General features: G+C 37.4%; 1 protein-coding gene across 1 annotated transcript; it reads right to left on the bottom strand.

Annotated features, from left to right (window-relative positions):
- Positions 1-1386: 1386 nt before the first annotated feature.
- On the bottom strand, positions 1387-17430 carry LOC121244593 (probable protein phosphatase 2C 8). The gene is made up of 10 exons (XM_041142734.1): positions 17053-17430; positions 16707-16815; positions 11793-11829; positions 11653-11697; positions 10827-10879; positions 6943-7104; positions 4462-4545; positions 2898-2987; positions 2705-2752; positions 1387-1968 (listed from the first exon to the last, which is right to left on the bottom strand). Exons 1-10 carry the CDS (start codon positions 17292-17294, stop codon positions 1858-1860), a joined length of 981 nt encoding a protein of 326 aa, XP_040998668.1. The 5' UTR covers positions 17295-17430; the 3' UTR covers positions 1387-1857.
- Between the last annotated feature and the right edge of the window lie 5307 nt (positions 17431-22737).

The raw sequence follows: 22737 nt of genomic DNA, 5'->3' as shown, positions 1-22737 counted from the left end.
TAAAAGGGTACGTGTTCATGCTGGTTCTTCCCTGGTAGTGTCAATGTTCCTCACCCTATCATTTTTACCCGATTAGACTTGTTATAGGACTTGTTGAATTTCTAGAAGCATTACTTACATATATATATATATATATATATATATATATTTTAGCTACAAAAAGATTTCACAAACGTAAATCTATAAACTAACGTGATTTATGTGGTAAATTAGATTGTAAAATACTTTTATTGTTAAAGTAAAGTACTTGGACAATCAACTACAATACTAAGGGAGCTAGCTCAAGTCGTGGGAGGGCTTTGTGAAGACGTTCTCGTAGTGGGATGTTTGGGTAGAGGATTATTTTCACGGAATCTAGGAGATGGGGTCGGGGAGGTGTATCGATTGTTTTTTCAATTCGGACTTTGTGTATTTTGAGTAGGTTTTTATAGGCTTTTGGGTCATTAGGGGCTTTCTTGTATAGGCTAGGTGTTTTTTTTGTATACGTCCAGTGTATTTAGTTACTCCCATTAATATATATATATATATATGTATATATATGATACTATTACTTATCAAATATATATATATCATATTAAGCCAAGTACAAAATATAGTACTTCTTTGCGTGCGTGCGTGTATATAAGCATATTGCTATCATGACTGGGAATAGTGACTTGGTTTACAATATTTTGTTGAATATTGAGAATGTGATTCGAATAAGTTAATTCGCGATGTAAAAGAATCTAATTAGTGTAGTTTGTGACTGACTGTATTCTGTAAGGGTTTTTATTCGTATTAATTATGTTCTGACAAGGCTTCCTATTCACAGTCTATTCCTGTCTTTCCTCATGACGGCTAATATCGAAAGTTGTACATTGAATCCCAGTTCATATCGAATGAATTATCTCCTACATTCTGTTACTTTCGCTATTTCCGATTAAAGTTTTGGTTTAATCTTAAATCGTTAATTGCTATTTCACATTTTTATACGTTGAGGTATAGGTTTCAAAATTGATACTAAACTTTTACAAAAAAAAATGTTTGGAATTAGGTAATTTCTTCAATCTTTCTTTAAAAAATTAATGGAAAATTGTACGAGACGTTATTATATAACAAGTCAATCGTGAATTTCTACCACAAATAATTGAAAGGAAAGGGAAAATTCTTTCATATGGTTGTGACATACTTATTTTTACCATCAGAATTCATAGATCTCATTTTCTAACAGATGGTGTAGTTCTTGTGGGTGGGAATTTACCAAGAAGATGCTGACTTTTTTAATGTTCTTTACCCCCATAATGGGGGCTGTCTCCATGCAGTCTCTTTGGTGGCGTGTACTTCTGAAATAAATCTTGCGACTCTGTAGAACCACTTAAGTCAGGTTCACACGAGAAGATCCCTGGATGTACAAGCATGCTGCATGCAATAAGCTTTAGTAATCTAACACGAATAGTTGAACAAGCAAAAGCAGCCCACTTGACGATGCAAGTGGTGTAGGAGCTTCCATACTTGGGGAGCACAGCACAAAAAGAACAGTACAAGTAGATCTGGCATTAAGGATACTACAAACTACCCAGTGATTGATACACAGTCCAACACGCCAGCCAAAGGGGTAAAAGAATTCTAAACTGTTATTACACCGCCACCTATTTCAAACCTTTTGAACAGTCAGGTGTCCAGTTCATAAAATGGCATCCAAAGTCAATTTCTACCAACTTAGCATGCAAAACCGAGCAACCATTGAGATATTTAACAACAGACGATACACAAGCAACATCCCAGGAGCTTTACACAATTGAAGAAACAACACCTCAATGCAATTAATATCCAGTAGCAGAGGATATTTCTTCTGGAACAAAGTTGATGCCCATGAAATTACTTGCGCCTGAAAACAACTACAATTGCACTGCAATTGTCTTTACAGTGCCTCTCGCGAACAGCTTCCTTTACAAGACGGCGGCTCACAGCAGTGACAGGTAACCCCTCCTGTTAAGCACTAAGTTAGCCTTCTAAATAACCAATTTGACATAATAACAGCACGAGGTGGAACTTACAAAAAAAAAAAAATCGATTATACAGATGAAACAGCATAGGGTAACCCCCCACCAAGGGAAACAAATATAAATGTGTCTCTGGCTTTGTGGGATGATACAGACAATTGTGCCTTATACCACTATTGATATAATAGTATATGGCTCGCCAAATAAACTCTATGTTAACATGGGGTCACTAAAATGATGGGAGATTTTTCATGTTATGGATAGTTTTACAGATGGAACAGTAGTTATGTGACAAGCCGAGCACTTTCAGTGATTCTGACAGTGAATGATTTCACACAGACAGAGAGAGAGCGAGAGAGAGAGAGAGAGAGAGAGAAGCCTATGATGAAACTCAGTCGAGGACTTCCCAAAAGATAAAATGCATAGGTGCTTCTATCTCTATCGCAGATTGAATTAACCCATACTCCCCATGATATAGCAGATCAATTGTGTAATAAGGAGAGAGTGGATATAGACATGAAGATAGAGAAATACAACCTAAAAAAGATCTAAATAGAACCTAGTGTGCCATATATTAAACCACTTCTAGAGAAAAACAAGTCAAACAAAACGGAAGGAACCATTTGCACTATAAGACTATTTCTACTTCCCTGATGACTCCAAGATGCTCTTTTACTAACAGTAACGAATGATCAAAAAGAAAGTAAAAGGTGTATTCTTACCTTCAATAATTTATGAACAAAATCAACAGCATCACCTGGTCCAAATACCTATAAAAAAAAAAATGGAATTACATTTCGTGCAATACCAGTAGAATCCAAACAAGCCGATCCAGCTATAAAAGTGAAAATAATATTCTATAACATCCTGTAGGTGTCCATGTTAAGATGAACACACAATATATCAAACACATACCCCCCAGAGGCCATCACAACCAAGAATGATGAAGTGCTCTCTGTCTGTAAGGTCAAAAGAGTGAAAATCTGGAGTTGCAACAACACCCACCTGCCACTCATGAAGTTTCCAAGAATCAATTCATTATAAATTGTTTTATCTTTAGGCGGCTTCAAAATAGTTTAACCAATAGAGAGGGGTAGAGAGAGATACGAGAGGTGGACTCAAATAGGCAGGAGCTCACACAATGCATGTTTCTGGATGGGGTGCATTTGGGGGATCGAAATATATATAAAGGTACACTAGATAGGGTCACAGAATGAAGTGTTCCAATCCATACAAAAACTTGGAAAAAAATCAACCAAAATCATTGCAAAGATTCTAGAACACAGATAAGTTTTTTCATTTTTTTATTGTTATGTGAAATATCTATTTCTTTCTACTTGGCATCTAATTGATCTCTCCTTTCTGTTGACTCTTTTCCTCTGTGTCATCAAACAATACCAAGAGACTATATTGGGTAGACAATTAACTGTTCCAACCCCTACAAAGAATTAAAGGAAAAAAAGTCCACTCTAATAAATTACCGAGGTTAAAAATTGCTCTCCTTTTGTTGACCATCGGTAACTCCATTGTTGTCTAGAACTTGATATTTGTAAGTGCACAGTCTATAAGCCATAGATCTTATTAAGAATATTTCAATTCATGGTGGATGTTGAAAGCAAAATGGATGTGTTGCTTTAAGCTTCAAGACATTTGATGCTTCCTTCAATCTTTCAAGAGTTTCTTTCCACCGCAAGTTTTCACTCAATCTAGGTGCGGGTCAAAACATTACAATCTATTTAGAAAAAATATATACATTCTCATTCGTAACAACCTGAGGAAAACTCAAGCCATATCTACGCTCATTGTCTAAAAAGACGAGACAAAGTGACAATTAGAGCCCATTAGGATCATTATAAAGAGCAAAAACTTCTCCCTCCCAAGCAATGTGGGATTTCATTCACCACCTTTCAATACTCAATCCAGGGCACTATATAGTTTAATACAAAGTACTGCTTCACCCAAGCATACAAGTCAGATCCCTTAAATGTGTGCAAAACATGACCATATAAGGCCCATGTGGCAGTTGGGGCAGGTGGGGGAATAGGGCGAAGGTGATGTTGACATATATTCATTTTTCATTTAAAGATGTCTTAGAAACATTTGACGAAGAAAAAAGGAAGAGAATCGACATATATAGATATTAAGCATTTATCAAGACAAAGCTAAGCCCAGATTCTTGTTTTGCTAACTAATCAAGAATTTTCTTGATGAAAACAATGGGCATAACCCATGTACACTGGACATATGCAAGAGAGACGCCTAACTAAGATTTGCAACAGATACAAGAAAATCATGGGCACACAGCCCATTAAAGTCCATCACAACATCCTAGAGGAACAAAGTGTTAAAGAAAAAAAACTTTAAGCTTATTCATTGCCCACTCGCAATCTTCGAAGCCCAAATTCTACTGGGATAAGATACAACCTAAGCAAACATGAAACCACAAAATAAATTGTCTGAAAAAAGAGAAATTAAAAACCTTTTTGAACTGCCGATCTCCAAAGGCCCGAGAAACTTCCAAGCGCCCCTGTAGTCGTCCATTTGAACTTATTGTACCACCAGCCTGGGTATCCAAGCATACTTGATATCAAAAGACCAGAAATATGCATTCAAAGTAGATTCAGACCTAGTTAATCATACAGTGGAATCAATCTTCTCTAGAATACCATATTATCATGGGGAATGTTGAGCTGAGGATCACTATCTTGTCCACCATGAACTTTTGGTTGATCCTTTCAACTCAATTTTTCATATTTACCATATAATTTTTTTTGATAAGTAATATTTACCATATGATAGAAGCAAAGGAATGAATATGATGCATCACTCTAAAGGTATGAACATGGATATAAAGAATATCCTGTGTACTTGGGCTATGCCTATTTTTTTTTCTTTTTCTTTTTTTTTTTTCTTTTTTTGATAAGTAAACGGTTGTATTAATAGAATAGGCATAGCCCAAGTACACAAGATGGTATACAAGAGGAAAACCTATCTAGGATGAAGAAAAGGAAACAAGAAAATCATGCAAGTCTAAACCATTAAAATCTATAGCTATGGCCCATAGGAATAACATTCTAACAAAAAAGGATCTAAGATCCTCAAAAGATATCTCCTTGTCTTCAAACGTCTTGTCATTTCACTCCTGCCATAAGCACCATAGAATACAAATATGAACCATCTTCCACACAACTTTGATTTGTGGAATACCTCCTAGATTTGTCTAACAAGCCAAGAGCGCCTCCATTGTGGCGGGCATAACCCACGCTAACTCTAATCTACTGAACACCTCAACTCATAACGCTCTAGCAACATCACAATGCAGTAGAAGATGATCACAGTTTAACACTCTTCTTGCACATACAGCACCAGTCTATTATGATCACCCCACGTATTCGCAAATTATCTGTCGTCAAGATCTTTCCCAGTGAAGTTGTCCATGCAAAGTCGCTTTGGGAGGCACCTTATTACACCAAATCCTCTTCCACAGAAACTGAGTATTTTGCATCTGTGTGAGAGACTTATAGAACAATTGAACCGAGAATGTGCCTTTACCTGCCGGTACCCACCACAACTTGTCATTTCCTTGGATGCTCGGTCTCACAGAATACAAAAGTTGGAAGAACTCCTCAAAACTACCAACTTCCCAGTCTTGAGCCGCCCTACTAAAACTATTAAAAAAACTTATTGTTTACCAACAAATAAATAAATAAACTTACCATCTACATGCACTGGATATTAGAGTAGAAATTAGGCAAGAATATTTGTACTTCCACCATAACATATTCTTCTAACATTCAAGAGCCTAGTTATCAGAACTCATAATTGAGTAAAGGAATAAGGCAATCCTCGCGTACTACTGAAGAATCCCATGGTAGTATCATTCGCCAATACCAAAAAATGCACTAAGGAGATACACTGGGCATCCAGTTACCATTTTTCCCCAGTGGCACATTCTTGGCAAATGGATCTAAAAACCACAGTTTGCATGATCATCAGCTTTTTAAATGACCAATTTACACAACCCTCCTGGATCTCCTGATCTTAGTGGAAAATCAAGACATTTTTTTCCATTCATTGGTTATAAGGTCAAGACAAGAACTTTCTGACAATAGCAACTTCATTCTATTTGCAAGGACTTTGGCCAAAATTTTGCTGACACCACCCCTAGGCTAATGGGCCAGAAACCCTTAATTTGCATTGCCCTAGCTTCTTTGGGATAAGGGCAATGAAAGTAGCACCAAGGCTTTTCTCAAAATTGCCTTTTAAAGGCAGCTCACCAGCACCTTCATAACATGTTCCTTCACATCATCCCAACATGCTTGGAAGAAATCCAAGGAATAACCATACAAACCTAGCCTTGTCACCGCTTAGGGCTTTCAAACACCCCACAACTTGCTCTTCTCAAAGGGTCTTTCCAACCACCAAGCATCAGCCTCCTCAAAAGAAGCAAACGAAAGTTGATCCAACTTGAGTCTCCAAGTGAATTGTTCTGTATATAAACTCTGATAAAATTTATAATGTAATTACTAATCACCAAAGGATCAGACGAAACTACACCATACAGATGAGTTAATGGAACTATAGAACTTTGTGCATTTATCTCCCACTTGAAGCTTTTCAACCTAATTTCATTATATTCAAATATCAATGACATTCAACCAAATTATCCAAAAATCTCATAACTTTACAATTACCTGATGTCATTATTATATATAAATATTCACTTGGAAAGTAAAAGGAAAACAAAGGGAAAAACAGAAAAATGAAAATATTTTGATGTCAGAAATCTTTAAAATTCTGTTTACAAGGGGATGCAAAAGCATTTTTGCAACTGACCCTGTGACTATTGCTCAACTTCACTGCTAACCATACGTTCTACTGTTTGTTTCTGAGTAGCCTGTGTTTTAATGCTGGTTTCTGGTAATAACCATATACGCATTCATATACATGCAGTCCTCACCTTTTGAATGCGAGCACGCTCCAGTGGATAGATGGCTTTGTGTTCCCTAGTCAAAACAATGGCCTTCAGTGAACTTACTCCATCTGAATGATTCTGCAATCCATCAACAGTAGATGATCGTGCTACCACTGCTTTTGCATCCCCAACATTAGCAAGAAAAACCTAGAAAATGTCCATGAGTACCAATTAAAATTTCAATGGCATAAACTAGAGGAAACAGCACAATGCATAATCCAAAGCAGAAACCACCCTAGTATTGAGAGCTTATCACATTTCCAAGAAGCCATGGGAATTTATCTGCTACTGTCCTCAAAATGTGCCAAAAACAAGCTAGGCTTGCAGGACATCTAAGAAAGCAGCATAAAATACTAGCATGGATCATAAACCAGTAGGTCCAGTACACAGTTCATTTACCAGGCCTTTTATATTGCCTTCATCAACGTCGCCTGGGACATAATGATTTTAAGACCCCCCCCCCCCCCCCAAACACCAATTATGATTGATCAATAGATAAATATGTGTGTGTAGAGAGAGAGAGAGAGAGAGAGAGAGAGGGAAGTAACTAGTCTGGTTTAACTCATGAAATGAGCGAAAGTGAACTCTCATTCAACTTCCATGAGTGTTAAAAGTAGCTAGTCTCGGTTTTAGCCGAGAAGTTTTTCGCAATATGGCCCATTAAACATCTCTCCTTTATCATCATGATGCCCCAAAGCCATGGCCTGGAGAGAGAAAATGTGGCCCATTAGAAAGCCCATCAGAAAATGTGGCTCATGTATACTTCATGTGTACTTGAGTTATGCCTATTTCAATATCAACAAAATATGTTCTTAATTATCAAGGAAAAAAAAAAAAAAAACAATCACAAAAACTTTGGCTTTAGATAATGTCTCTACTAGTTGTTCATGATCCCTAGTCCCTCTATTTGCTACACCTCTCATATTCATATCTTAATTTAAACTTAAAGAAACAACCAAATTAATATAGATTGAGCACTATTCTTTGTATTGTACTAGAACAAAGTAACACTATTTTTTTTTTACCTGGTTCCTTCTGTAGGAGCTTGTAAATGGTTGGATTTGATAAAACCCTTTTCCTAGACTACAATGCTTTATATTCAGTAAAAAAATCTTCATTCGAAGTGAAAATAGATAATTGAATTTGGAGGGAGGAACGAAATAAGTTTTGAAGATCAAGCGCGGTCAACGGAGGAGCTTAGAAGTCAATTTTTCAATACTTTATTCCATTGGTCGATTGTAATTGATTTTCATGGCTTGTCATTTCATAAATTCCTATCTCTAAATTAAGCACGCATAGGCATTGCTCTTGTATATGTCCCGTATACTTGGACTTTTGCCTATTCTTTTGATCAATAAAATCTTGTTTACCAATAAAAATAAATAAATGATACTTTAGAGCTTTGAATTTATAGAGGCATATTTTTCTTAAGTAATAAAAATTGTATAAAAATTAAAGGGCCAACATGCATTTTGCACCTCTTAACGATCAAACATTTTTTCAACTTCCATCCTAAACTACAAAACCCATCAATTTGCACCTCAAACTCTCACTTTTTGGCATATGATATCCTTAAGGCCTCGTTTGTTTTCACAACTCCTCTCAACTCATCTCATATCATCTAATCATTACAACTTTTTCAAATTCTTACACAAAATAAAATAAACAATTCAATTTTTTCAAATCCCAAAACAAAAATAATATTAAAAAAATATATTCTAACAATATTTTATTCAACTTTTAACTTTAATCTCAACTCATCTCATCTCATCTGCGAAAACAATCAAGGCCTAAGTTTATCTTGTAAAGGAAACTTCATGAGTCATTAGTATGCACGGTAGTGGAAGATGATACCAGCCTATTTGTTGCAATGTATTTAGAGCGAAAGAAATGAGCATACTGTCAAAGATTGCAAAAAATATATTTGAGCTCATGTCATCCTTTCTTAATGCTTCGTATCATTAGATTGTAATTCCCATATTAAATGGTGAGTATAGGTGGTGTATGGAATCTCACATTGTTTGGAAGAGAGAATTTCTTAGACTCAGTTTGGATACCAAAACCATCTCAATTCATCTCATCTCATCTCATCATTACAATTTTCACAAATTCTCACATAAAATACAATAAATAATTCAACTTTTTCAAATTTCAAAACAATAATAATATTAAAAAAAATATTCTAACAATATTTTATTCAACTTTCAACTTTCATCTAAAACTATCTCATATCATCTCACTATCCAAACCCCATCTTACTCTTTATAATTATTCCAATGGGACTCCAATTGTACCATTAACTAGTCCTTATGAACTAAGCCCAGATGTGACTTGGACCATCCCTTGGGGCTTTACATGGACAATGCTCCACAATAGTGTAGAGTCTTCTATCTACCTTTCATGAATTTCTGGCACTTTTTCTTTTTACCAATTAGATGGATATATTGTATATTAACCCAGTTTACCTTACTTATCAAAAGAGTTTAGATATGAATGTTAAGAGTGATGAATAATAGAACATGGCACAATTTTTTATGGCCAAATTGAGATCTACGGTGAAAATTGCCAAAAAGTAGAAGTTTGGGTGCAAATTGACAGTTTCAAAGGTTTCGGTTGCAAGCGAAAAAGGGGTGGTAGTTTTTTTTATAAGTAAAAATTTTATTAATAAAAGAGTAGGTAAAAATTTTATTAATATAGTCTAAGTACACAGGACATATACAAGAGGAAACACCTAATTAGGAAGAAGAAAGAGATGCAAGAAAATCGTGAAAATTAGGCGCATTACAATCAATAGCTATTGCATAAGAATAATGTATTGAAGAAGATCTAAACTCCTCTAACAAGTGTTCCCTGTTTTCGAAACATCGATCATTTCTTTCCTTCTAGATGCACCATAATAGGCAAATTGGGATCATTTTTCAGACTGCAGCAATCTGCGGTATACCTTGAGGACATATCCAACTTGCAATAAAATTAACCACCTTAAGTATAACCTAAGCTAACCCAACCCCTCTGAATAACTCATCCCGCAGGCCCTAGACAACTTCACAATATAGAAGCAAATGATCCACTGTTTCACCACTTTCTCTGCACATGCAACACCAGTCCATAAATGTAATGCGGTGTTTCCATACGTTGTCCATGGTCAGGATCTTCCCCAATAAGCTGTCCATACAAAGAAGACTAACTACATAGGCTGATTGGCTATTCTATTCATCCGCCAGATTGTCCACATAGTACAAAGAGAAAGTGCTCCTCAAAACACATTTATCATGAAAACCAAGTTTCCCTTAACAACTTTCAAACACTTCTATCATAGAAGCAGGGATCCCCAAATGCAAATCCAAATAAGGTTAAGGCTAACAACCTAGATTATCTTTTTTTTTTTCTTTTTTTTTTTATAATCGTGGATGTCCGGGCCAGCTTGCGCGCACCTCAACTAATCCCATGGGGCCCTGAAGTTAACGACCAGGTAAACCACCATTGGTCCTAAGGGGACTCGAACTAGTGACCATTGGGGAGCAAACCCAAAGCCGGACCAGCTGAGCTACCCCTCAGGGTTAACAACCTAGATTCTCTTGCCACAACGCAATGTGAAAAGGAGATAGTCTACCATCTTTCCACAATTCTTTCGCATGCAACATTTATCCACACTCCTAGTTCTTTTTTCTCAGGTAATCAATTGTCAATCTTTTACAAAGACTAGCTGTCCACCCAAAGATTTCTACTTTTCTCAACGCCCTTACACACCAAAGTTTCTTCCCAAGAAATTCAAACAATTACATCTTACATAAAGAAAGAAAACTTGCTAAGCACCTACTTCTAATAGTTTTAATATATTATTAGAAAGAAAAGAATTAAGAACTCACCGTTTGTCCTAGCACCCAAACACAAACTGCAGTAGCACCATCCTGCCATCCCGCTGATAAAAATGGGATTAGATCACAAGCCTTAAGAATAAATTCTTAAGTAAAGCATACCAAAACTTTTAGCCACAGAGAGAGAAGTGACAAATGACTTCATCCATGTGCAGCCTATGATATCATCTCTTGTAGTGACCATGGCAGTGAAGGCCAAAAGAAAAAATATTGTGGTCTAAAAAGCATTATTTAGTAAAATTTGATTGATATAATAAGCAACTATTTTCATGTAATGATTGATTTTTTTATAGTTAATGTTTGAAAAAATTTAAGACACTTCACTCCATCCAAAAAATCTGTAAGGTTCTATGACAATAATTGATACCAGAAACATAAGTACCACCTAGGCCCCTTACCACTCTATTCTAAATACCATTTCCAACTTCCAACTCAGAGATTCAGTTGAAGCAGTGACTGTCTTTAGCTAGGTATAACAAATTTAATCTTATAGCATAAATCCTAACTTGGGCCACTGTTTTTCTGGAAAAAAATAAAAGGTATGCTTTAGCCGAAGTGTTCCAAAAGTCTAAAAATGACATAATACATTAAAGATATAGTTCATTTATTATCATTAATTTTTTATTTTTTTTTGGGCATAAATCTTTATTAAAGAACACAAAAGGCACAACTCAAGTACACTGGACATAAACAAGAGAGACACCAATCTAGAGGGAGAGAAAGATAGAGTCATTTATTTAAAGACAGAATGTTGAGGAGCTTAACTCTTTTTTGATAAGTAATGTTGAGGAGCTTAACTCTTAAAAAATCATCTTACCTGTAGCACTTTCTTGGAGAAGAGATTCATCAGTTTTTCTAAAACCTAATCGAGAAAAGAAATACATATTAACAACAGACAAGAAAATCTCATAACACTGATAATAAGATCAACAAGAGAGACATGAAATGACTTCTTACCATCAATTATAGCTCGTTTGGCTGCTTTTACATCTAACTGCAACAGAATAGAAAATGGGGGCATAAATCAATGAGAACAGTACGCAGTCAATTAGAAATAGGAATTTGTTAAGATGCAAACATTTTTTTTTTTATATAAGTAAGAAGTAAATTTCATTGATATGAATGAAAGATAGGCATAGCCCATGTACACAGGGAGTATACAAAAGAAAACGGCTAAATACATTCTAAAAGAACTAAATTAAAGATAAGAAATCATGCACATTGTTTCCATTAAGGACAACAGCTGAAAACCATAGGAGTAAAGTGTGTAGAAAAAAATTCTGAAGCTCTGATATTGTTCTCTCTCTATCTTCAAAGCACCTCGCATTCCTCTCCATCCAAATACACCACATAATGCATAAAGGTATCATCTTCCAAACTGCGGCCACCTGGGGACAGCCTTGAATACCCTTCCAGCAGGCAAGCATATCAGCCAACTTTGACGGCATAACCCAAGCAACATTCACTCTACTAAATATCCCATCCCACAGCTCTCTTGTCACCTCATAATGCAATAAAAGATAGTCTACTGATTCCCCGTGTTTTTTGCACATATAACACCAATTTATCACAATGAGGCCCCTCCTCCGTAAGTTGTCCGTGGTAAAATATTCCCTAGGGTTGCAGTCCACACAAAGAAAGCTACTTTGGAGGGTACACGAGACCTCCAAATGCTCTTCCACGGGAAAGGCACATTACCTTGTGAAGCCAGCCTTTTATAATATGCCTTCACTGTGAACTTCTTGCTCCTACTGGTTCTCCATTGTATTCTATCAACCTGTGCCATTGTCTCTCCCAAGGAATGTAGCAAGCTGAAAAATTCTGCAATGGTAGACAGCTCCCAATCATGATTATCCCGAGTGAATAGAATGTTCCATTGATAAGTACCATGAGCAAACACTAGCACATCTGCCACCGTAGCCTCCCTATTAACTGCAATGCTATAAAGCACTAGGAAGGCCCTCTCCAAAGAGCGCTCACCACATCAAACATCCTACCAAAACTTGATTCTAGTATCTTGACCAACCACATAATGGATGTCGTTTTCGAAACACTGCCAACCCCCCCCCCCCCTAATATATCTCCACAAACCCACGCCATACCGTCCCCTCACTAAACTAGTGCACCAACCACCCCAAGCACCTCCATGCCCAGAGTTAACAACTTCCTTCCACAAAGACTCACCCTCCAAATGATACCTCCATAACCATTTCCCCAATAACGCTTTGTTAAAAGTCCTCAAATTACGCACACCCAAACCTTCACTTGCTATTGGGGAACAAACTTTATTCCAATTAACAAGATGAAACTTGTTTCCTCCCCCAAATCACCCCACAAGAAAGCCCAAAATAACTTCTCAATCCTATTAGCCACCCCAACAGGCAACAAAAATAAAGATAGGAAATAGGTTAGAAGATTAGATAAAGAGCTTGTGATTAGTGTAATCCGCCCTCCCTTCAATAGATACAACCGTTTCAATAACCCAGCCAACCTTTTCTCCACTTTCTCAATAACCCCTTCCCAAATAGCTCTTGCTTTGAAAGGCACCCCCAAAGGGAGAACCAAATATTTCATGGGCAGACAAGACACTTTGCACCCCAAGAGAGCTACCAAGTTGCTGATTTGAGGCACCCCACCTACCGCCACCATCTCAGATTTGCCAAGGTTGACCTTAAGCCCCGACACGGCTTCAAAGCATAACAAAAGTGCTCATAGAGCTTGGATTTGGCCCAACTCCGCATCACAAAAAAGGAGTGTATCATCTGCAAATAAAAGATGTGAGATCATGATCGAGCCATTTGTATCATTACCCACCGAAAATCCAGTAAAGAAACCACCCTCAACAGCAACCTTCACCATCCGGGCAAGTGCCTCCATGACAATAACGAAAAGGAATGGAGACAAAAGGTCCTCTTGCCTTAGTCCACGCGAACTATTAAAGAAGCCCGCAGGGGTACCATTAACTAACACTGAAAAACGAGCAATAGTAATACAATGACGAATCCATGAAATCCACCCGTCACCAAAACCGCATCTCCCAAGAGAGTAAAGGAGGAAATCCAATTTACGTGGTCATATGTTTTCTCCATATCAAGCTCCATCACCATGCTTAACCGATTAGCAAGAACCTTTGAAATAATTTTGTAAACCCCACTCACCAAGCTTATAGGACGGAAATCCTCCACTTCCATCGCCCCATGTTTCTTCGGTATGAGAGCTAGGAACGTCGCATTAAGGCATTTCTCAAATTTTTTTAAAAGCATGGAATTCAAGAAAAACCAGCATTACAACACCTTTCACAATCTCCCAACAATGTTCGAAAAAAACCCATCGAAAAACCATCCGGCCCAGGCGCCTTGTTTTTAGCCATACTGCTAATGACCTTATACACCTCTTCCTCTTCAAACGATCTTTCTCACTTTGTATGTCAATTGACTCAAAAGGCAAATCAAGCTTCGGCCTCCAACAAGACGGTTCCGTGAGCAAATTCTCATACTAATTCACAATATGATCCTCTAGTTCAATAGGGGAAGAGAGTACTTGATTTCCTATCTTGAGTGTCTCAATAGTGTTGTAGCGCCCATGTGAGTTAGCCACTCTATGGAAGAACTTTGTATATTTATCTCCTTTTTTTAACCAAAGAGCCCTAGATTTTTGTCGCCATGAGGTCTCCTCCATCAATAACACTCTCTCCAGTTCAATCTCCACCACATTCTTCCTCAACAGAACCTCTTCGGAAGTATCTCCCATCAATACCTACCCCCCGACTCTTGTAACTCCTCCATAAGGGTAGTCTTCTAGTTGTCAATACTGCCAAAGACTTCCATGTTCCACCTCTTTAAGTCTTGCTTTAAAGCTTTAAGCTTGCCTGAAAGAATGAAGCTAGGGGTACCCATGATCTGATAAGAAGACCACCAAGAACGCACTTTCTCAACAAATCATTCCGTTGTTAACCACATATTTTCAAACTTGAAATATTGGCAGCCCCTATGAACTCCACCACAATCTAACAAGATAGGGAAATGGTCTGAACAAACCCAGGCCAACCGCTTCTGCCTCAATTCCGGAAAGTGAGCTTCCCAAGAAGGAGAAATAATAAACCTGTCAAGTCTCGACCATCCCCTGCTATTGGACCATGTGAACTCACCCCCAATAAGGGGAAGATCCATAAAGTCCAAATCAAACATAAACTCAGAAAACTCCTCCATATCTGTAGAAATGCGAGAGTTACCTGATCTCTCACTCGGGAAGCGAGTGAGGTTGAAATCTCCACCCACACACCATGGCAAGTCCCATAGACAATGTAAGCCCGCCAACTCCTCCCAAAGTCTTCTCCTCTCTTTATCCAAATTAGGCCCATAAATGTCTACAACGGTACACAACTCCACTCCCCTTTGCCCCAATGCGGCTTCAGACGACGACACTACTACCATTGGCACCTCCAAGGCCTTCGGTGGGGTTGTTTGAGTCTACACCGGCGACGGTGCCTCGGGTCTGTACTCCGATGGGCCTTCATCGTGCTGGATCTTCTTGTGCTAGGAGAGCCCGTCGGCTTCGTCTTCCCCAACTATCCACCTTAGCCTTGCCTTTGGACCCGCCCATGACTTGGGCTATAGGCCCACCAAACTGGACCTCTCCCACTTTCTTTCCCTCAGACGGGCCAAGGCCCGAGCACGTGCACCACTCCCCTACAGAGAGTCCTTCAATGCAACGTTTCAATTTAACTAATTGGTCAGACATCTCCTTCATCCTCCACTGCATATCGTTTAGTTTTTTTAATACCCTTTCTACTTTCTGCCCCAACCATGCACTACCAACTCCTTCATCGTGCTGGTTACTTGCCAAAAGAGGAATGTTGTCTAACTTTCGAAAGTTTGATTTCTCTGGTTTTCGCACATCTCAAGACGACTCCAGAGCCTCCCTATACGACCAAGGCTGAGGTGGAACGAAAGTTTTCCCCCCTTCTTTGCCTCCTCCTGTAGCACTACCACAAGATTTCTCCACCCCGCTCCATCCCTGTCCCCCAGGATAAAAATGAAATTGCGGCAGCCTCCCCCACTGTACTCCACCAAAGCCATGTAAACACCACGAGAGTTTGAACACCGTTGTGCGATGAAAGCTCTACCTCCTTTTAGATGAATATTAATTGGTCAAATTACGTATCAAAAAAAAAAAGCTCTACCTCCTTCATGGCGAACAGAGTAAAACTCCTTGCTTCTAGTTTTCGCACATCCCTCCAGAGTTCTCAAAAACCAGCGTACAGTGTCTAAACCCAAGCTCAAGCTTTTCACAACCTTCCAACCTTTCTCTGTGATAAGCACCTCACGTCCCTCTCTTCTCACTTCGAATGCCTTCAATTCAATGACAATACATTTCATAGAAGGCATCTTCCTTAAAAGATGCAAACATAAAAGTGAATTGCATAATCTTTTTCTTTTATTTTTTAATCTTTTGGATGTTAATTACAACACATGGATGAAATTGCATGGTATTACTGCCATATATTTTAATAATTCATGTCGATCAAAGAAATCAGAAGGCCAGCTGAACAAGTAGAAGAACGAAAATCATGAAATACTTTTCCCATTTTTTTATACAAGTGAAATAGTGCTCCCATATCAGAAAATTTATTGTTTTGTAGATTATATGTTAACCTAATACGGTAATACAAAAGTGCATATTAAGATTTTTCATATCAAACGTCAAAAGAGAATATAAAAGCCGCATTTTCAGCATCAGCACAGTAGCAGAAGTAGCAATTCGCAATGAGTCGATGAATTCAAATAAACAGGAACAGTTAATAATGTCTATCTACAGTACACAAAGTGCCTCACTAAACGAAATGTATGGAATTAGACCAAGCTAACACACCAACTCACGTGGTAAGCCAGCCGAAAGAACATTTGCATGTAAATGCTTTTGAACGTACTCTGCAGCTAACCGACCGCCATGTCCATCATAGATTGCAAAATGAGCACACCTAACAAGGAAAAGACAAACCAATAACATAACTAACAAGTTTCTTTCCAAACACCATAATAGCTCAAAGAGGAGCAAATGCAAATTGATAAGAGCAACAAAGATTAAAATTGTGTTAATTACCCGCAACAAAAAACAAGTTCCGTGACAATAAAGCCCAGGTTTTGCAAAAGAACGAAATGCACGAGAGTGCTTACAGAAAGAAAATCAATACAGCATACGAAATAAAATGAAGGACCTCAATTTTCCAGGAGAACCGGCGGTGGCATCCAAGAGCACAACCCACGCATCTTCCATGGTGTGCCTGGACCCCTTATCCTCCGCCGCATCCGCTTCGATCTCGAAAAAAGCGTCGGTTTTCGGCTTCTTTACGACGCCACCGCCATCGGAATGATCTCCGGAATCGCTTCCGCGCTTGTTGTTAGGGTTAGGGCTGGCGTTCGCCTCACTGCGAGTGGCCGAGTGGGTGCCTTCACTCATTTTAGCTAAAATGTAAACGAAAATCAAAAGAATTTTTGGTTTGGCTGCGGAGGAAAAATGGAAACATGTAAACAATTTAAGTTCAATTCTCCGTGCGATGAAGCCAAGAGGACAGACTCCACCTCGTGATTCTACGCAGAATAAGTACGAGAGTATTCCCATCCATGCACTATTTCACTGTTATCTTTAAATTAATTTATTTTCTTCCACAAATATATAAAGTAAATTTATAAATTCATGTACTTGATGTTACGTCATATTGAAAAATTTGTTTAACTTTATAAAATAAATCTATCTCAAATCAAATCACAAATTTTATAAATCTATAGGATGTTTCAAAATAATTTTTTTTCTCTAATCATCTCATTTCATCTCTTTTTTTTTTAAATATCATTTAAATAGAAGGGAAAATGATACTATTCCCGTTGGAGGCTACCGCTAGTAGCTCTGGCTCTATTTTTTTTTTTTACTTAGTGATTAAGGATGTGTATTTTAGTAATATTATATTTTTTATTTTTTAAAAAAATATTTAAAAGTGTTAAAAAACACATATATGAAAAGGCAAAAAAGAAAAAGATATCTTATAACTAATGGTAGCTCCCAGCAGAAGTTGAGAGTAGTGGTTGTAGAGCCACCCTTAAATATAAACAATTTTAAATTAATCATTATAACTTTTTAAAACTAATCATTACAACTTTTTCAAAATTTTAAATAAAAAAATTAATTCAATTAATTCAATTTTTTCAAATTTCAAAATAAAATTATATTAAAAAATTATATTCAAATAATATTTTAATTTTATAATATTTGTATTCAATTTTCTCTCTCCTTCCCAAAATCCTATAAAATATCATAACTCAAACAATTTTACTACTATTTACATATTTCTCATTTTCTCTCATTCTTCATGTATCCCCTTATTTTTACAAAATATTTTTTTGTAAATCTAAAACTTCTCATACACTTTAAAATAAAATCTCCTTTTCATCATTGAAATATACATTTTTGTTAAAATTGATATATAATAATAATAATAATAATAATAGTAATAATAATAATAATAATAATAGCAATAGTAATAGTAATAATAATAATAATAATAATAATAATAATAATTTAACAATCAAATTTAAATTTGATTAGAGATTTTCAAGATTTTTTGAGTTTGGATACAGATTGTAAGATTTAAAAAATATTGAAAAGATAAAAATAATTCAAGCATACAAAATGATATTATTAGGGAAAAATACAAAGAAATAAGAGAGCCCATCTAATTAGATACGACATGGGCCAAAGAAATAAAAAGTTCTCTCTCTTCAAATGAAGTGGTGGGAGAGGCAAGTTATTCAATTTCAATATGAGAAGATTATAGTTCGTTTATGATGTATGAATATTTATCTCATCTGTGTGGGAATCTCTCTCTAAGAGATAAGGAGAAGAGTGGCATTATTATTCCTGACTCGGACATTCAAGATACTCTGAAGAAGGGACAGAGACTATTAGGGAAACTGTTTTCTAATAAGATTATGAACAAGAATGTAGTTCAGGCCACAATGAGTAAAAAAGTGTGGAAGATTTTGATGGCTTGGTATCTCTACTAGATGTTGAATTTCACGTGTTTTTTTTCTGGTTTAACTTCACAACCTTCCTTTTGGGTTGTATGAATACAAAAGTTAGTGAACAAATTGGTTTGATGATTGGTCATGTCCAATAGTAGATGATGATGATTTTGGCATTGGTTGGGGCAAATATTTAAGGGTCAAAATCCTTCTGGATGTCACTCGTCAGTTACTACAAGGGAGAATCGTAATCATTCAAGGGAAATCTATGTGGATTTATTTTCAATATGGGAGGTTGCAGCAATTCTATTTTCGTTGTGGTATTATTGCACATGTTGCCAGAAGATGTCAATGTTAGGGTAGAGGAATTTTGTAATGAAAATAATAGCTAGAATACTTTGGTAATTCGAGGAGCTCACACCCTCCAAGATTGATTTGAAAAACAACTGAAAACTTATTTCATTCTGATAATGCATAACGTTAAATACAGATTCAATAACTACACGTTTCAAATGGACAACATGACCCACGATCAAAATAATAGCTGAATGATACTAAATCAATACTACGGAGCCCAACCCACCACTAACTAACAAGATAACCCACTACTGAAAATAAAGACCAAATTGACCCTAACAATTAATAAAAAAAACATCTTACATATATATTATAATGCATTGCCCTAATTCCCTTATGACACCAACCCTAACTTTTTGCCGCACCTAGCACACTCATATTCTTTAGAAGATCTTGCCCACAAGATCCAGGTATCACCGCTTCATTACCAAGAGATCCTCTCATGTAGGGTCTTCTGTCGTTGATCCCTTCCATTGAACTAGTACTTCCACTCCTACCTCCGCTAAAGAACATTGTCTGGTTTAGGATCTAGGGTCCTTCAGGGGTTAGGCTGAATCTTGGCTTCTAGTTTCTTCTTGAGGCAAGCGACATGAAAAGTGGGGTAGATTTGAGATTCTTTGGAGAGATCCAAACGATATCAACGTTCCCAACTTAGTGGAGAACTTGAAATGGCTCATAATAGCATGATGACAACTTAAGGTTGCGATGAGTGGCCAACGACATCTGCCAGTAAGGCCTTAGCCTTAAATAAACCCAATCTCCTTCTTGGAACTCCCTTTATGTCCTTTTTAAATCTATGTAATGCTTCATCTTGTTTATGGCTTCTTGCAGGTTTTCTTGAACTAAGGCTACTATGAAGTCTCTGTTCTTCAGCTCCTTCTCCACAGCTTGCACACGGGTAAACCTTGGTTCATAGGATAATAACCTTGGTGGAGGTTGTCCGTAGACAGTCTCAAAGGGTGAGATCTGTGTTGAATTGTGCTTAGATGTATTATAAACATATTCGGCTGACGATAGCCATTTTGTCCAATCTTTGGGACTGTCACTAAAGAAACACCTTAAGTAACACTCAAGGCTTTTGTTAGTTACATTTGTTTGTTCATTCATCTGTGGATGATAAGCAGAACTCATTAAGAGATTTGTTCCACAAATCCAAAACAATTCCTTCCAAAGCTGATTAGTGAAGATATGATCTATATCACTTACTATCGTCTGTGGCATTCCATGTAACCTGAAAAAATTATCTATAAATAACCTTGCCACTGATAAGGCTATGTATGGGCGAGTAAGGGATACGAAGTGGGCATATTTGCTCAACCTGCCCACCACTACCATTACCACAGTTCGTCTCCCTGATGGAGGTAACCCTTATATAAAATCCATGTTAATATCCACTCAATTCTACTATGGTACTGGAAGAGGTTGAAGCAATCCCGCTGGGTGGAGGGTTTCAACCCAGTGGGATTGCTTCAACCTTGTTCCTTTGGCATGTATCACATTCTCTGATGAAGCTTCTTATATCACTGTGCATACCAGACTAGTAAAATTCTCTTTTTATTCTAGCATGTGTTTTGTGTACTTTTGTGTGGCCCCCTAATGGATTGTTGTGGAATTGTTGTAGGATCTGTTACTGAAAGGGCACCAAGGTTCCAAGATGTAGCCTACCCTTGTAAAGGAGTAGGTCATTTATGAATTGGTACTGAGAAGGGTCCAGGGTTTCCTGATGGTAAGAGCTAACTAGCGTCTGCAACAGAGGATCTAGTGGGTAAGATTTTTTTAACTTTTCCATCCACTTAGCTTGTATCATACTGATTGAATGAACTGACATGTTTTTGAGATTGGGTTGGTTGTTAATGGGAAGGTTGGATGGGTTTCTATTTTGGTGATTGTTGGGAGGTGGGAAAATTGGTTTTTCTGGTGGTTGGGTTATGTTTTCTGAAGTAGGGAGTCAGGATAATGCATCCCCGACTAGGTTCATCCTGCCACTTTTGTACTCCATCGTAAACTCATACCCCATTAGTTTAGATATCCACTTTTGCTAAGCTGGAGTTCTCACTCTCTGTTCCAACAAATGTTTCAAAGCTTGCTGGTTAGTGCGAACCTTAAAGGACTGACCCAAGATGCAGTGCCTCCACTTCCTCAATGCCATTACCAATGCAAGTAGTTCTTTCTCATAGGTGGATAGGGTTAGACTTTTACTTTTTAAGGCTTGGCTAAGGTAGGCAATGGGTCTCCCTTACTACATCAAAACTGCTCCCAACCCATTCCCTGATGCATCATACTCTATTATAAAACTTTTAGAGAAATCTGGTAATATGAGGACTAGGGGTTTTACCATAGCCTCCTTGAGTTTCTCAAAAGCTCCTTAAGCCTTTTTCTTTCCATGAGAAAGAGTTCTTCTTCAGTAGTGCTGTAAGCGGAGCTGCAATGGTTCCATAATTCTGCACAAACCTCCTGTAGTAACCTATCAATCCAAGAAATCCACGTAATAATGTCTTGGGATTCTTTGGTACAGGCCAATTCTGAATAGCAATAATTTTTTATGGGTCGGCTCTAACCTCTTCTTTAGATATAAGATGCCCCAGATACTCCACTTCCCTGCTGCCAAAGACACACTTAGATGCCTTTGCAAAAAATTGGTGAGATTATAAAACTTACAAATTCATCCTCAAGTGCCATGAGTTTTCTTGCAATAACTTGCTATAAATTAGTATATCATCGAAGAAAACCAATACAAATCTCCTTAGATAGGGTATGAACACCTTGTTCATTAAACCTTAGAAGGTTGAAGGGGAGTTGGTCAAGCCAAAGGGCATGACCAAGAATTCATAGTGACCATTATGGGTCTTGAAAGTTATTTTTGGGACATCTTCAGGATTCATCTTGATTTGATGATACCTCGAACATAGATCCAGCTTGAAAAAAATTAGTGCCCGATAGAGTTCATCAAGTAATTCATCAATATTTGGAATGAGATATTTGTCTTTCACCGTATCCTTATTAAGAGCTCGGTAGTCCACACATATGCCAGCTCCCATCTACCTTTCTCAAAAGTAACACCGGCGAAGAATATGGACTTTGACTGCTGCAAATGATGCCACTTTTAAGCATATCTATTACCAACCTTTCAATCTCCTCCTTCTAGTAATATGGTTACCTATAAGGTCTCACATGAGTGAGTTGTGCTCTTTCCTATAATTGTATCTTATGGTCATGGCTCGAAGGTGGAGGTAAACCATTAGGTTCAGCAAACACCACTTTGAATTCTTTTAGTAATGCTTGTACCTTCTGTGGAACTTTTGCCCTGAGACCCTTTCGGATCTCCTCTATCAAGTGTAACCAAATTCTTTTTGCTGAGCCTTTCTTCAAACCCTTAATGTGCTCCTCTTCTTCTACCACTTTGGATGGCCTTTGGATCCCCTGCAGGCTGCAGTGTAATTTTAGCCTCCATAAACGTAAACTTCATTGTGAGATCTGTGAAATTCCATAGGACGGAGCTAAGAGATCTCAACCAATCCATGCCCAAA

Source organism: Juglans microcarpa x Juglans regia, chromosome 8S (genome assembly GCF_004785595.1).
Source record: "Juglans microcarpa x Juglans regia isolate MS1-56 chromosome 8S, Jm3101_v1.0, whole genome shotgun sequence".
Lineage (NCBI taxonomy): Eukaryota > Viridiplantae > Streptophyta > Magnoliopsida > Fagales > Juglandaceae > Juglans > Juglans microcarpa x Juglans regia.
The sequence above is the reverse complement of the archived record's forward strand: the minus strand, read 5'-3'. Positions and strand labels throughout refer to the sequence as shown.